This window comes from Vicugna pacos, chromosome 26 (assembly GCF_048564905.1).
Source record: "Vicugna pacos chromosome 26, VicPac4, whole genome shotgun sequence".
Classification (NCBI taxonomy): Eukaryota; Metazoa; Chordata; class Mammalia; order Artiodactyla; family Camelidae; genus Vicugna; species Vicugna pacos.
The window spans coordinates 19,588,264-19,605,625 of record NC_133012.1 but is presented as its reverse complement, the minus strand read 5'-3'; the positions used below and the strand labels follow the sequence as shown (position 1 = coordinate 19,605,625).

Sequence of the window (17,362 nt, the reverse complement as noted above, 5' to 3'; positions counted from 1 at the left end):
TGCGTATTCCAGGAAATAGGCAGAAAAGGATTTACAGGTCATGGGCTGGCTGTCCTAGCCCCTTCTCGGCTCCCGCAGGAAGCAACACAGTAAGCAACATCTTACTTGTAAACAATGGAAAATGAAGTGTACGTCCTGGCTGCATTCCAGGTTGCTCCTTGTTTAGCTGCTGATGGTGTCAGAGTAACCCAGGTCTGTCTGTGTGGATTCTCTGCAGATGTTGTTTCCTCGGGATGGCGTGTCTTACCTCTGACACAGACAATTTGAGTGTATTATGGCTGTAGACTAAGAGCTGATCTTCAGGAGTAAACAGAAAGCTGACATGTACTCGGGAAAGGGTTTGTTCATGAGGCAGCTACTCCTTGATGCTGAGCATCTAGTTACATATGTCAGAGAAAAGCTTTCAGGTTTTGCCCTGTCCTTGGAAGACATTTTCAAAATGAGCAGTTTTACGTTGAGACCTCTCGCTTCTCTCTCCAGGAACTCACTGAGTGACTAAGAATGATCTCGATATGTTGGTTTCAAGCTAGGTTTAAATCTGAAAATGAAGATGGATTTCATTTATTTTTACTAAATTAAAAATAAGATCTGTTTTTTACATGGCAGGGGTCCTGGTTCACCAAAAGCTCTTCTGTGTTCATACCGGGATGTGGATACAAAACTTCTAAGGAGAGCTGACTGGTCAGACTACATTCGAAGTCCTTATTTCTGGATTCGGGTAGTGAGGATGTCTGTCACTTATCCTTTGTGACGGAGGAAAAAGGACACACGGTTTTCTCCCACCTTCCCTAGAACCAGCATTATTAGGAAAGTGACTGTCCGGAGGAGGCGGGCTTTCCCTGAGGAGTGGGACCTGCGTGCTGCAGGGAGGGAGAGTCAGCATTGGCTTTAACGCATCTTGTGGGGAAGTTTGTTGTGTGGAATTTCTTTTTTCAAACCTATAAATAGAAGGAGAATGAAGACGATTTTTGTTCAACTGTCCTCTGGGCCACAGGAATGTGTGCATGTGTTTAGCTGCCCGCTTTCTCTCCTCCTCTGCTCCCCTCCCTCCCTCCCTCCCTCCGTGTAGTGACTGATTTACACTCGGGTAGTGATTTAGTCATGAGGAGATTCTGCCTCCATAAATATTAAATCCTTAAAAAAGAAATCTCCATGCATGGTTACCCAGTTATTTTTGGCCCATGATGTTTTCTTTTATCTTCCGGTTCTCCTCCTTACAGACTTCATCAGGCTGCCCTGATGGGATAGGGATGAAAAACTTTGAAAATTCTTTCTAACAAAGGCCAGTGACCCCTGGGAGATGGGGTGCAGGGAAATCCAGGACCAGAATGGAAAATCAGATTGAAAAAATAGTAGAGCTTCTACATAAAGAGCCAACATAGAAAACGTTATTCTCCTAAGCTTTCTATCTAAATTAGAGAGAGTAAAGACCTAATTCAGATACAGTCAGTAATGACAGACATACACTTACTGTAGGTATTACATCTCAATATGAAGCGGAGAGAGAAAAGAAAGATGCAGGCAGACGGCAAGAAGTAATATAGCCAAACTAGGGAGACCAAAAAAGGTAGAAGGTAAGAATAAAATCAAGTTTCGTAGGAAGTGGTAATGACAGACACAAAGCACAGAATATGCATAAATACCATGCCCTGCCTTTCGGCCTGGTTCATACTTGCTACTCTCCCGGCCCTTCAAAACAGTTTCCATTTTAAGAACCCAAATTCAGAAACTTCTCGAGTAAGTATTGTTTGGCTGTAGTTTCATCATTCGGTTAGTGTTGTGTGTGAAAACGACCACACCTGTATTTGGGAAGCTATACCAGACTGTTGGCCAGAAGCCTGAGAAATTGTGATTAAGGTTATTTATCAGTATAGTGCTCTAAAAGTATTAAGTCAATTAAGAGATTGTCCAAAAATCTAAGTTGTTTAAATATCTGCCTGATGTGCTGAAAAGCACTAGCATTTTAAAATTCCTCTCGTTTCTTCAATTTTTTTCTCTTATGAAATAAAATTTTAAAAATTACAATGAAATGTGTAGATTAATTTTATAGCAAGCTACTCAGAGACTAGAAAATAGTTTTAAACAGTTGAGAGTGTATTCCTTTTAGGCATTAAATGGCTTTTGTGTAAGGATTATGGTTATCTACTTTTTTTTATGATTCCTTGGGAAAGTGTTGAATATTAATTTATGACAAAGAGGAATTCTTTTCTGAGTAACTCATACATCTTAAGGCTTTTAAAAGTATTTCAACTAAGAAATCTTAAGACTTTGGCTTTTGTTTTTTAATAACTGATCATGAAAACGGATGACACTCTTGGCATTTGACCCGTGGGTAGTGTGAAGCTAAGCAAAGGACTGGAAATTTTCCACTTCTGGTTCTGGTTGGGTGGTCCAGGGCCACGGGGTTGATTGCAGTTGTGTTGAGGTGGCCTGCCTGAACACGGGGATTTCCTTGTGCGTGTTTGCTGGCGGAGGGTCATACTAACGTTAGCCATTTAGATCTCCTGAGTGACGTCAAAGTGCTCATCAAGCACTTATTTCCTGTGCACAAAAAGTACTCTGCATTACACTAATATTACTTTCTTTTTCTCCTCCAAAACCAATAAGTAGGCCCAGTTACATTATACATACTTCTGATTACTTTGGTATGTGATCAATTAAAAAATTTTCTTTAATGTAGTCTTACTGGCCAAACAGTGGGATTTAAATCCTGTACATTGCCTCTCTGTTTTTGGTTCTTGCCAGCTAGTATCCTTTAAAAATTAAAAAGAATTTATACTGTTACACAGTTTTTAAAATATACTGTTAAATAAGCATATATGGAAAAGTTAAAATCCTATGCCCTTGCCTAGAGAAAACTGCTTTTAATGGTTTGGTGTATGTGCTTCCAAACATTTTCCATCATGGAAAACTTTCCATGAAGGTATATGTATCCCTAATTCGTTCTTTTTAATGGTTGTATTATAGTCTAAAATATGAATGTATCATAATTTAAATCTTTGACTATTGATATACATTGAAGTTATTTCCATTTTTTGCCTTTGTAATCAATATAGCAGTGAAATTCTTGGTGTATAAACTGTTGTGCAATGTGCAATTATTTCTGTTGGCTAGATTCCTAGGCAAAGACTTGCTGAATGAAAAGATAGATATTTAAATTTTTATGTGTGGCTCAGTTGCTTTCTTAAAAGCTTGTAGAAATAGACATTTCCCCCAATAGTGTGTGAAAAATGACCATTTCTACATATCTTTGCCATCATTAGCTATTAGGATTCTTTCCCGCTGCTTTGGCAGTCTGATGGTATCTCATGGCTCAAATTTGCATTTCTCTAATTAAAAAAGGAGGTTGCATTTTTTCATACATTTATTGGTATTTATTCTTTATGATTGCTCTTTCAATTCCTTGCTTGATTTTCTTTTATTTTTCTTGTTTTAAATAATAGTTTTCTTATTAAATAATAGTCCTTTGTTATATATGCTGCAGGTATTGTCTGCTAGTTTGTCATTTGTATTTTATAGGATCTTTTGTCAAATAGGAATTTTCTATTTTTGTAGTCATATTTGTCAGTTTTTTTTTTCCTTTATAACTATTAGGTTTTGTGTCTTATTCTAGGGAGATCTTCTCCATCCCAAGATTACACACAGCATCTCCCTTGTTTCCTTTAAATACTTTTTTCAGTTAAAAAAAAATTTAGCTCTTTAGTCAGTTTGGAGTTATTTATGTATGAATTGTGGGGTAAGACTCTAACCTTTTTTCCCCACACATCAAATTATCTCAACACCATTTATTGACTAGTCTGTGTTTTCCTTACAGATTTCAAATTCTTTCTTACTAATTCTCATATATTTATATATATGCATCTGTATATAGATATTTTTATACTGTCTACCATTCTGTTGATTTTTTTATTCCAACACTGGCATAATACTGTTTTGATATCTAGTAGGGAAAATCCTTCCTTAATTCTTCTTTTTAAAACATTTCTTAACCGTAAGCATTCCAGAAGAACTTTATGATCTGTTAAGTAATATTTTAATGCCTGTTTAAAGGGTATTTCATACCTTTTAGATTTATTTTTATTTATGATTTATTCATTCAATAATATGTTTTTTTTTCCTCTTACATTTCAGAGTCCTATGTATGGAAACTCACATGAGTCAGTTCAGTCTAGAAGGGTAGTAATTTCTCATAATATGGACAAAGCTCTGAAAGAAGGTAAGGATTAAATGAGGATGCATAATTACCATGTGAAGCAATTTGTTATGTCCTATAAGGAAAATGGTAATTTCTAACAAATATATCTATCCTCCTTGTCTTTGTGTAGCATTAGGATTTTTCCTTCATGAATTTTTACTTGAGGACTAAATAAACACATCCATGTTTGAATTGAATGGATGAGATTTAAACGTTGATTAAGTAGGAGTTTGCAGGTCACATGAAGCTAGCCAGGGAGCTAGTTCTACCATGTGAAGCAAGGATCTGTTCTGTTACCTAAAGTAGGTAACAGGAATTTTTTTTTTCTTTTAGAAAACTCTTTTCATCTTGCAAAGCTGAAACTCTATACCTATTCAACAATGATTCCCACACCCCTCATAACCACCATTCTGCTTTGTGCTCTATGAATTTAACTCTAGGTACCTTGTATAAGTGGAATCATATAGTGTGTGTTCTTTTGTTAAACGTTTAGCTTATTTACTTAGCATAATGTCATCAGAGTTCAGCCATTTTGCAGCATGTGTCAGAATTTCCCTCCTTTTTAAGGCTGATTAATATTGCATTTTATGTATATTCCATCTTCTGTGTATCTGTTTATCCATCAGTAGGTACTTGGGTTGCCTCCGCCTTCTGGCTGTTGTGAATAGTGCTGCTGTGAACATGGGTGTCTCTTTTTAATTTTTTAAGACGTAGAAATTACTCTGCACTTAGACGTGGCATGCTTATCTAGCATGGACCAACTTGTTCCAGAAATATTTATGAAAAGAGAAAGACGGGATAAGGACAGGCTTAGTTGGCAAAAACCAAAACACAACATAAAAACAAAACATTATCCTCAGGCTAATTTCTGTGAATGATTTATTTTGAAAAGAAAATTTTATCCAAAGCTTTTGGGTAAGAGCTTTAGTTGATTACACTTTGATACAGTTAATTTTTCTTTCCTTTTATTTTTACCATATTCTTAATGTTTACAATTTCCTGTCCATTTTTTTAAGCAAAATGATTTCCAAGGAAGATGAACATTATATCATCTACCAAAAGGAGCACTATAGGCTACTATAAAATTGGTTATTGGAAATAAAATTTATGCATTTGGCAGTAGTTGTTGTTAAAGAAAAACAACAGCAAACTAAAACCAAAACTGCCTTCTAAAAATTTGGACATTTAATTTAATGTGGAATTAGAATCTGGAAATGTATGTTGAGAAGGCTAAGAGGTTCCATAAGAATTTAGAAAATCTATAATGATTATAATTTGCATCTCTGGAGTATTTCAATTAACATTTCTAAACTCTGGCACCAGTATATTTGATTGAAATTCAAGTGTTATTAGCTAGTTATAATAAACTTGAATTGATAAAATTGAGGATGTCTTGGTATGCTTGCAAAATACAAATAATAGGGACATTTGTCAAGGCTGAAGTAATTTTTTTAATTGAAATATAGTTGATTTACAATGTTGTGTTAGTTTCTGGTGTACAGCAAAGTGATTCAGTTATGCATATATATGTGTGTATATATATATATTCTTTTTCATATTCTTTCCCCTTATGGTTCTCTCACCTCTCGTATTTCTCTACTTTGTTACTCTAAATCTTCTTTTCAGATTAATCTGACTAAAACTAAGGTTCTAATCATGTTATTCCATTCTCTGTAATTCCCAGTGATTCCCTTTTACCAACGTATTTCTTTGAGAGCCGTCCTAGAAAATAAATGTATTTGAGTGATAATGGCACCTGAATTTTTCTTGGCTGTTACTATGTCTTTAGAAGAAAAACTCTCTGCTTGGCAGTGAGAATAAGTGTTCTTTTATGTCTCACTGTGGTTTGTTACATTACTTACACTTATTCCTTAATGAAGACCATAAAATGATTTTATGACATGAATTTCTCTTGTCTCCTTGAATTGACCCAAAAGGTATACTTTAAAATATTTTTATATGTGTACTGATATAAATGAGTATATGTAGTTATGTAATGCATACTTAGAATCATGGCTTTGTTTTGTACATTTAACATTTGTTGTCTTTTTATGATACTTAGTTTGAGGAGAGATGCTGATGAGCTATTGATAGAAGATAAACGTGTGGCTCACACATATCTCTATTACTGAGTACAGGCTTTGCCAGTATTAATTTTTATCAATTTCTAACCAAAGTGTATTATCAGAGGAGTATTTTGGAGCTGTAATAATTAGAATTTGCAGTGTGGTTAAATGTAATGAGACATTATGGAGGTGAACACACCCATCACATAAATCCTTTACCATGTTAAAAAGATCTTATTTTTAGATACTGTCTCTTATAATTGCACGTAATTTCCTGCTTTAATTTGAAGTTAAATTTTAATGAAAGGGAAAATTGTTCTATTTTCCAAATGTTTTAGTTTTCAGATTTGTTTGCTACTAGTTAAAAACTCTAGGCATGAAAACTTCTAGTTTAATAAAAGAGTAAGAAAGAATTGCACATGAGCAAATTAACAGTGTTTTATTGGCAAGGTGGCTCCCCTCATGCTCTTGTTGCTTGGCATTGGGATTCCCAGAAGGAGGATAAAAGGACAATAAAGGCCTTGCAGACGACCCTTGGAGTTCAGTAATCCAGCTTGCCATCTCAGAAAGTAGTTTTTTCCATGTCTTCCTTGTCAATTAGATATCCATCTTGTTTAAAAGCTTCTTATGATGGAATGATGGAACATTCCTCATCTACTGTGGCAACCTCTTGAATAGCTTGAATGTTTTTATTCACTTCCTCTTTATGTTGAACAGAAAAAACAACTTCCTTGTATTTTCCACTCATTGGCCCTATTTGTACGTTCCTTCTCCACCCCAGAGCTAAGATGTTCAAGAGATACCATGGGCTAGGGGAAGCCACCAGCAGGGTGCCAGCAGAATTCTCCAGAAGACTGCTCTCTGGGTCCTAGGAGCTTGCTGGGGATGCACGCTGTTCAGTGCCCCGCGAGCTGCTGTCAGCTGCGTGTTGCAGGAATGGTGAGAGAAGAGCTCACAGGAACCAGGAAGGAAGCCCCTTCCTCTTCCAGTGTCCCCCCGCCAGCATCCTCTGTTGACTAATCTCAACAGTCTGCCAGTCGGCAAAGAAAAAATGTTTACTGGGTTCAGCTCCAGTATCATAAAGCAGGGCAAAAAATTGTGAATTGGAGCTAAGAGACAATTGAGTTGATAACTGACACACTCCACAAGTATGTTTTACTGTGTCAGATGCTCAATCACAAAAAAAAAACAGAGTTTCATACCAAGATAGAATATTTAAAAATTGGGCTATCCAAGAAAATCCAGGACCTATGGTCACCACATCCTCAAAATTTTAGATAGATGAGAACCTCTCGTTTTGAAAGGTTTTAGGAAAAAGCATGTTTTGCCTTGTTTTGTTTTCTACTCTTTTTGTATTTTAAACAGTGACTATTAAATAGCAGGTGACCAGATTCCAGTAGGAAAGCTGTCTCGGTGTCTGCTGCTTTCACCCAAGTTTTACGTGATGCTTTGTCTGTTCCTGGTAGTGTTTGACTACAGTTACAGAGACTACATCCTGTCCTGGTACAGAAGCCTCAGCAGAGATGAGGGACAGCTCTACCATCTGCTGTCAGAGGACTTTTGGGAAATCGCCCGACAGCTGCGCCACAGGCTGAGCCACGTGGATGTGGTCAAAGTCGTCTGCAATGACATCGTGAGAGCTTTGCTCACTCACTTCTGTGACCTGAAGGCGGCGAATTCCAGGTAACCGTTAAAATGGAAACAACCTCTCACCAGCTCTCTCCCGCCCCCAGCTTAATTCACATTAATATATCTTTCTTACTGAGAAAGGGGTCGAAGTCAAGACAAAACTCTAGCACGTTTATCTTCTTGCTGGCCCTTGGCTGGAAATGTAGGCATACTTGGGGGAAATCATAATGTTATGACAGAGTAAATTTTTAAAAATTATTTTTTAGTAGAAAACCACTTTATAGACTTGTTTGATTTTGTAAGTAACTGAAACAGTGAAACAGATTTTACGGAGCCAGCAGTATCATGAACTTCTTAGAATGGGGTACCTAGAAACAGAAAATGTTAATGTAGTGTTTGAAACTCTGAAGAATGTCAGTGAGTTATCAATTATCAGAAAAGTTTTAAAAAAGTTCATGTTTCTTTTTGTGAGTCTTGTGTTAAGAGCTCTATAGCATCATAATATCCTGGGAATCAATTTTTAAAAGGACCTTAATGTTGGAATGTGTGGGCTGTAATTAGAGAGGGTGTTTCCGTGTGAAAATTGCTAATATTTAGGCTTTGTAGCCTTTTGTGCTGTTAACAGGGGAAAGGTTTGTGCCTGTGAGATGATTCTGCCTTTGGAAGAAGACTTCCACAAGGCCATTTCTAGGCTGATAACAAATTCTTACTTTCTTAGTTTGCTGACCAGATCTTAAATGTAGGTCTCACTCTTGCGGGAGTGAGAGAGTGAGTCACATAGCACCTCTGACTTGGGCGTAAGAGGCAGTCTTACTGTTACGAGTGGCCTTCTGCCTGATTGGAGGCGGACTCAGTTGGAGTAGGAGGGGGAGCTCCCTGCAGTTAATGCGGCCTCTTCTCGCTGATTCTCCTCTTCCTCTGCTGTCAGGGAAGAGACAAAGTATTTGCAAAATATGTAAGCATCCGCATCCTCACCTGGCAGGCAGTAACTCACACCCTTCTGAGAAGCCCTGTTGTGCTGCGGCTCTGTCAGAAGGCACTCCCTGCTCCGGCCTGGGAGGCCCTCAGGGACCTGGGTGCTTCAGGTTGTTGCGCAACATCAGAGCTCCATCCTTGGCTACGCTGCCTTTTCCCGTGAGTCATCCTCTCTCCTCGTGTCTGCCTGGCTCTGGCCCCTGAGGACGGAAGCTGCAGAGCCACCATATGCCTGCTACTTTTCAGTTTGCTACCCCCAGTGTTCTGCAACCTTTTTAAAACCTGTGACCAACCCACAGTAAGAAATACATTTTATATTGTGAAACTATTGTGATTAGTTTCATCTAATACTGCTCATTACCTGTGATAACTTTGAAATTTTTTTTTGTTCTTTAACATTTAAAAGGTGTTTGAGACTAAATTTTATTTTGTTCCTCGTGGGTCACAGCCTATGATTTGAAAAAATTACTGTAGAGCAGCAATTATCAGGTTTCATGGTCTCAGAATCCCTCTACGCTCTTAAAAGTTGCTGAGAACCTGAAAGAGCTTTTTGTTTATGTGGGTCACAGCTCGTGATGTCCGGGGGCTGACTTGTGCTGGTTTGCAAGAGCTGACTGTGCACATCTCTTCCCAGCTCTGAGGTCGGCGATAATCGGGTTCCTGGCTCATAATTGGCCATGGTGGGAGTATTTACACCATGATATGGGCAAATCTACAAATCAGAGCTTTTCTTCCCTTGGAGAGCCAGGTGTTAAACATTTACCAGCTTACCACTCATCATATCTTGTCAATATTTACCATATTAGATTCTAAACTAAGAAAATTTTAAACTATAGGACTACACAGTACTCTTTCCACTCACCATCAAAGTGACAATGTCATCACGTCATGTAGCCTCTGGAAAATTCCACAAACCTGTGAAGAGTGAAAGACACATGGCCTTTTTCTATTGCTGTGAATGTGGTTTCAACCTCACAGACCTCCTGAAAGGGTCTTGGGGACACACAGGGGCTTCCAGGCCACCCTTTGATAGCCACTGTTTATAGAGAAAGTAACTTCCAGTAAGGAGGTATGTGAACTTATAAGGAAAGAAGAGAAATAGGACTCTTGGTTTACCTCCCTGGAGTCCAGAAAGCTTCAGCCTCTCCTGAGTGTTCAGCAACCCTGTGCAGCACCTACCAACTGGCTGTGGCTTCCGCTGAATAAGGCACTCCAGAATTCTGCCTGGTGGAAAAGACTTACTTCAATTCAGTGGAGGCTCATTTTAAAGTGAAATGTTTAAATTACGGTTCAGTATAGGACAGCATTTTAGATCATTGTTTTATTCTAGTTAAAAGACTGATTCATTTAGGTTTGGGGGAAGAGCAGGTGGTTAGACAAATTTTGGTGTTTTTATGATTATCTAATTTCAGCATGAGAATATATTTTTCATTGAGACATTTGTTTACCAGCTTCTGAAATTACTGCTTCTGTGGATAATATGAAGATATTATGGACAAGCATCAGAATAATAGAAACAGAGATTGATTCCATTTTAGAAAGTCCTCCTCTTTGGACTTCTGGTTTGCTTGGGCCAAGGGCAGATGTATTGTCTTGCTGTCTAGGCTATGCCTAGGAGCGCTAGCTGATGATTCTTATTAAAGAAAAAAAATCTACCACTATTTTCTGAGATTATGGATATTTGGAAAAATGCTGGTAGGTCAGTGGTGTTTTGCATATGGATGATGGTGCCCTGGAGGTGAATGCTGGGGATCTAATATCTGACTGTGCGTCATCTTCTACAGATCACGTAATGGGACTGGCAGAAATGCAATTAGGTTTGATGGTTATCTCTGTACTTGCCTACTCCAGGTGAACAGTGCCCTCGTCCTGAAATTGCCGTTGCTGTGCAGATTTCCATTGGGTGCAGAATGACTTTGGCAGCCAGGGAAGCACCCAGTTGAATTGGCCACTGTCAGACTAGAGCATAATAAATTGCATTAATAAAAGCAACACATCCTCTGGTTGACTGTTAGGTAATTGTGTGGAGGCAGCTTTCCGATCAGCCTGTATTTATTTCCCAGCCGGCATTCTGTTGGCCGCTTTAAGCCAATCCAGATCCCACTTAATTCTTGCCTCTGCTTCCTCTTCCTTTGCCCCATCTGTCTTGTTCCAGCATGTTTCAGGAAAATCTAAAAATGATTGTTTTTATGTTGTTAAATCAATAGCATCTTTAATTTCACAGCCTTCTTTTTACAGTCTCTGTTCTGTTTACCAGTCAAGCACTGGCATGCTGTTTAAGGAAAAAAATAATGTTTTTATTCATATATTTTCTTTTTTTATCTCTGAATTTTCTTTTTTACTTTCATCTTAGCAATCTTTGATTATGGTGTAGTTTTAAAGAGTCTGGACTTGAGAGTCAGAAAAGGACTTGAAAGTTATTTCTACCATTTATTATCTCTGTGACTTTGACCTATTCACGTAACAATTCAGATCTTTAATATTCTCATCTATGAAGTAGTGATGGTGATATCTGCTTCTGGGTGTACATGGGAAGATTAAGTAACATTGCACATACGAAATTTACGGAAGGTCAGTGTCCTTTTGCTCACTCAAGGCGTGAGAACCCAGAAGTGAGGAGTTGGAGTTGCAGTAAACAGTCTGCACTGACAGAGGTTGCTGCCAGGACTGAGGCTGCAGTCCACCAGAACACTAGAGGGACCTGGCTCAGGAGGAACCATGTGCCTTATGTTCCTTTCTAGACTTCTAAAGTCTCCACTTACTAGCGGGCATCACAGGAGTACCCTTCTTAGAGTTAGTGGAGGATTCCAGGGAAGCATTCACCTTTCCTTTCTTCCTGCATCAAGGTTGTTTGACCAGCCATCTGGCCTTTGGTTCACTCGGAAGGTTTTCCCCTCACTGTCCAGGAAGAAGGGGAACTCCTGGAAGTCTGAGGACCAGGCTCCATTTATTATCTCCCCTCCACTGGGGTAGAGAAGGGGCCTGGAGAGCGATTTTGATATTTTATAAAGAAGGCTCTTTTGTTAAAGTGGATCTGGAGGGTGGGGGACGACTTCCCCCAATAAATATTAACCAAATATATATTTTAAAGTAAAGTTTTACTCTTCAAAATGGTCACTGGTCATAAAGGCAGCATTATGCATTTATTTGTTTCATTTCCTGTGTGGTACTTACTGTGCTTCTTCCCCCTCTGTTTAGTGTTTTGGTTTGGAATTTTTTCCAACTGTTGGCTGCTAGTTACTATAAGAAGCCCATAAACTGCCTCTTGCTTGGAAGATATTAGAAAAATTAGCTTCCCAGTCTTTCTTGAATTGCTATCCAGATACTGTGGGACAAGGAGGTATGGAGCGTTCTGCTTTCCCCTCTCTTCACTCATATCCTTGAAATTAATGGTCCTGGGATGGGATGGGGTCAGGGCTGACAGGGAATCTGTGACCTGGGTTGGTAAGGCTGGCTGGGGAAATACTTGGGAGCCACGCAGAAGGTAGTTAGTCATCAAATAATGAAGCGTCAGTCATGGAGCCTCTCCTTAGTAGAAATTCCCATCCATTTTTTTTTATCCTAGAATCACCCTGTCAGGAAAGCTGCCTGGTGACCCAGGTTTATGCTTTGATAGATTTTTTTCCTGCACAATGAAGCCATAGATCACACTGAAGAAGAGATCTAGGAGACTTAAAAATATGTAAAGAGATACTCATCTCTTTCTGGATTGTTGCTGTGATTTGGGAGTTGTGTTTACCTATTGATGCTACTTAAGATCGGAAATCTCAAAAGGCCCTGCATTCAGGTTTTCATAGATTAGTCTGTGGTTGAGAAAATTGTTGGCTGTTAATGTTGTCAGAGTAGACACAGTTATTAAAACTGATGTGTTGCCCATTTGAAATATTTTTTTAACCTAACGGTACATAACCAAATTGTTTCTGGAAATTTCTTTCCTTCCTTTTCCCTCTCGTCATGTATTTTTGCAGACACGAAGAACAGCCGAGGCCTTTTGTGTTGCACGCATGCTTGAGGAACTCAGACGATGAAGGAAGATTCCTGCAAACATGTTCTCGGGTTCTGGTGTTTTGTCTCCTCCCCTCAAAGGATGTCCAGTCTCTCAGCTTACGCATAATGCTTGCAGAAATTCTCACAACAAAAGGTAGACTTTTTATAAGTAATTGCTGTTACTAATGCGATACTTGTGCAAACTAACGTGCTACATACTAATGTGATAACGCTTCATATGACACCTGTGCAGACTTGTATACTGTGGGACGTACGAGCATTAAATCATTTTCAAAATGTCAAGTTTAAATGTCATTCAAAGAGGGCATCACTTGTCCATACGTGAGACAAATTTTTTATGCAACATATTGCCAGATATGTAGTCCGTCCTGTTGTTTGTAACAGATAACTAGTCCTTATGCTCTCAACAGGGAGGCATTCATTTGGGATAGCTTTTGAGTTACCCAGGCCAATTATACACTAGTGAAAGAATATCTATACTCAAACTGGAGTATGTGTTTACTTAAAACATCTTTGCTGAAGTATTCATTGATTATGCCTGTATATAACTTAGAATAAATAAAAAAAGGAACTATGCTGCAATATAATGTGATTACTAGACAAAAGTATATCCACGGAAATGCTTAGCCAGGGTGAGGAAAATGGAAGACTGTATGATCTAAGACTTCTCCTATCTCAGAATCTCAAACAGATAAGGCTGTATTGGATATGCAATGATTGACCGTCTCATTTATTATCTCAGGATTAGCCAGCTGTGCCTGTCAGCTGATACAGCCAACCACAGAGAAAAGGGGAACTTTTTGACCTAAAGTTAGGAGGATAAATCTGTCATAGTGTCATTAACTTTCTAACAACTTCCTCCCTGAGGTCTGCTTTCACCAGTTGGGAGAGTGTTGACTCTCATCTTTTGGCAGACAAAGCATACTGAGCTTTGTGGACGCAATAAAAGGGGAAAATGAGTGTACTTAATTTTGATGACCTTGTTAACAACTTGGGTTCCAAACGATCTTCTTTTATTATTAATTAATAAATTTACATGTAACTCGTTTGTTAAAACGACCACTTGGTTGGTTGTAGCCATTGCTGGTAGCAAACCCAGGGGGATGGGTAGCTGTGTGTGCACGTGCTCGTGTGTGTGTGCATGTGTGTGTCTGCGGCCCATTGGGTAGTTTTAAAATACTTCCCAAATGTAGTTTCAATTATATAATGTGGAAACAGTTCCTTTAAAGAAGATCCTTTTCAGTGATGCTTTCTTCTGTGTCCCACAGTCTTAAAGCCAGTGGTGGAGTTACTCAGTAATCCAGATTACATTAACCAAATGTTGCTTGCCCAGCTGGAGCGCAGAGAGCAGATGAATGAGCACCACAAGAGAGCCTACACATATGCTCCCTCTTATGAAGAGTTCATCAAGCTTATCAACAGCAACTCTGATGTTGAGTTCTTGAAGCAGCTAAGGTACTTGTGTTTAATTATAGCGTGACAATAGTTGCTAATTACCTTCCTCTGCCTAGTTAGGTGAAAAAAATGGTTGTCAGGGAAGCAGAAATAAAGGAAGTCCATAAATCTTATTAATCAGTGACAACCGAATTTACCCAGCTTCTCCCTTAGCAGTGGAATTCGTTTGTTCAGAGTATCATGTTTATCAAATAACGAGGTTAGAGTAGATAGAAGGCTGTTCAGTTGTTAGAACTGTGCAGCTGCTCAAATGCTTGCCTTGGAAAAGCAGTGGAAGTGAAGGCTGTGTTTTTAAAATTACAGTGTAGAACATTGTGTTGATTTTCATTTTTCTTAGAAAATCCAGAGGCACACGTTTGGGAATAAAGGGCTCTTGACTAATTGTTTTGCAAAAACACTTTTGAAGTATATACCCCGGAAGTCTGATTTATAGGAATGTTCAATCTCCCTTATTGTGCTTGAGATATTTTAGGGGTGAGTGTGTTTATTTTTTATTCTTTAATATTGTACATGCATATACAGTATGATTATATAGTACTGTGTAGTTGGTGGATTTTCTAGCCTTCTGTTTATCTAGTTACCTTTCATTTTAGTGTCCCCAAATGAGCACACATGGGAAGAAATGAAACTCTGGTCTGTCAGTTTTGCTTCTGACAAGTAATTTTTGTAGATCATTGATGGAGTAGTAAAGTATTGGCTGATATTGGGTCTTTGAACTATTTGAGGATTTTAGACTTGCCACATTTGCCCCTGAACAAGGGTCAACATTTAACTGAGTTTTGCTGCTTAATTTTCTAATCTGAATAATACATGCTGTAAGAAGCATACACCGTAGATGACACTGTGTCCTTGTAAACTGTGCTGGGTGTTAACGTAGGTCCCGCACATGTATAATGATGGGTTTGATTGTATGGCTTTGCTTACAAGGAATTTAATTCTTATGGAATATAGTCTCTGAAGATTTTAATTATGTTTCTCTTTCTATGTATAATCTTGACTAGCCTGTAAGGTGCTTATTTATTAAGTTGATATAAAGACTGAGTCCAAGTGGAATGACCTATTCTGAAATCCATCCCTTTATAAGCTTTCAGTACTTCATGTAAATCTTGGGAAATATGTTAATAACTCCCTCTAGAAGGTCTGCAAAATTCTCTTGTAACAGAGGTGTAGACTTCTTGGTAGAGTCACATGCACGTGAAGACATCATAGTCCCCCCAGCAAGCTTGACACAGAACCTTAGGAGAGAACAGTGCGAAGAGCATTTTTGTCAGTGACAGGCACACACAGCCAGAGTTGCTTTCTGTGTGCTTGTGTAAATCCTCCATTATCCTGTGCATCTTCCCCAGACCCAAGACCACGAGACAGCTCCTTGGGCTTTGCCGTGTTGTGGAATGTCCGCTTGTTCCCCTTGATGTGGCACTGATACAATATCTTCTGTCCACCAGGAGGTTGTCCCTGTTCGTTGTATCTGGGGAACAGACCTGAGGACTGATTTTTATTCCCTGCTTCTTGCACTAGAAAGGCTGCCGGGAACAACTTTGTGATGGCAGAGATTGATCTTTTTGCTCAAAAATGGCGATGCTGCATAAATGATCTTGTTACTTAGCTACTTACTGTTCATCTGATAAAAAAAAATTGGCCCTCTGTTTAAGGGGCGATTCTGCTCCCTCTTATTGATGGGCAGAATTGCTTTTTATCAGACTCCTGTCTAAAACTCTCATCGATGGGGCTTATCAGCCACGTGGCACTAATGGAGCTGCTTTCTTCAGTCATAGTCCCAAGTATTCTGGTGTTTTCCCGGTATAGTTAGAGGCTGACTTTATTAGCGTTTTAGGTCATTATCTTCAAATTGCTCTCAGTAAAATTTGGGGTAGGCCACCTAAGGCAGGGAATATGTCTTATTTAGACTAAGAGAAACCATCCACCTTTATTTCATACATACTTGGGTGCGAGATGAGTGTTTTCTAAAGGAAATCGTCATTCAGCTCTGCCAGGCTGGAATGCATTAAAAACAAATAAGAAAAAAAAGCCCTTGAAGATACTATTTGTAGTACTGTGGTAGTTCGCTTTTTTCTGAGTCAGCATGAGATGCTTTCACAGCAGGATTGTCGGGCTGGAAGTGCGCCTTTTAGGTATACTAAATTAGTCGTTTTTAACCCTGGCCATATATGAGCGTCTGCTAGGCTCTGAAAAAGTTACAGTTTGGTATCCTGATGTCCGTTTGTAGCTGCTTCCTTTTTCTTCTTTTCAGGCATCCAAGATGTCCAAGTGAGGATGTGATGGCTAGACTGGTAAAATATTTTGAATTTTCCAGGATCTTCTAGGAGGTGCAGTGATCAACTCTGCTAACAAAACAGGAGCCAGGAATCTGAATGTCATGTTGATGCAGGATGTTAAGGGGCAGCTGAATAGATTCCCGCTGCTGGTGGGGTTATGGGATACTGGCCACCACCCACAAGGAAGGCAAGCCAGGTTCAGAGCAAAGATGCATCCTGTAGTGGAACTCGACAGTCACAACCTTAGAGACAGGACTGTGTGTTCCTTTACTTTGAAGATAAAGTGGGCGTCAGAGTGAGCATTAAGCAGAGGAGAAATGAAGGGTTCTGCCCTGACAGAACCCCTTGTAAAGAAGTAGGCAGATTGTGGCCTGGGAATCTGGTGCGTCCAGGGCCGCCTGTGTTTTGTAATTCTTCAGTGTATTTGCGATAAGTACTCTAATGACCCTTACTTGCTCCTCCGTGGAAAACACAGATGCCTGGGCGTCACTGCCAGGAGCTTTAATGTACTTGGTCTGGAGTGGAACCTGGGCATCGGTATTTTTTAAAAGCTCCCAGGTGGTTATGAAATGCAATTAATATACTGAGTATCTCTTTTAAATGCAATATCCTTTCTCATGCGACCAGTCTGAAGTCTTGGCTAGGTGTCGTGTCATATAATTCATTATATTGTGGTTCTTTGAAAACTGTTTATTACTGTTTGAGATATATAGTAACTCTGTTGAGGACAATATTGATTAATTAAGACACATCATTCT

The 17,362-nt window shown here is 39.0% G+C and overlaps 1 protein-coding gene across 3 annotated transcripts in view; it reads left to right on the top strand.

Moving 5' to 3' along the window:
* Positions 1–17,362, top strand: part of SNX25 (sorting nexin 25) — a 99,293-nt gene that overhangs the window by 35,894 nt on the left and 46,037 nt on the right. For all 3 annotated transcript variants that reach the window (XM_072950450.1, XM_072950449.1, XM_072950451.1), the window contains 4 exons: positions 4,132–4,216; positions 7,728–7,944; positions 12,834–13,006; positions 14,142–14,328. In XM_072950450.1, the coding sequence (XP_072806551.1) occupies positions 4,138–4,216; positions 7,728–7,944; positions 12,834–13,006; positions 14,142–14,328 (656 nt within the window). In that variant the 5' untranslated portion in view covers positions 4,132–4,137. The remainder of the gene's footprint in view (positions 1–4,131; positions 4,217–7,727; positions 7,945–12,833; positions 13,007–14,141; positions 14,329–17,362) is intronic.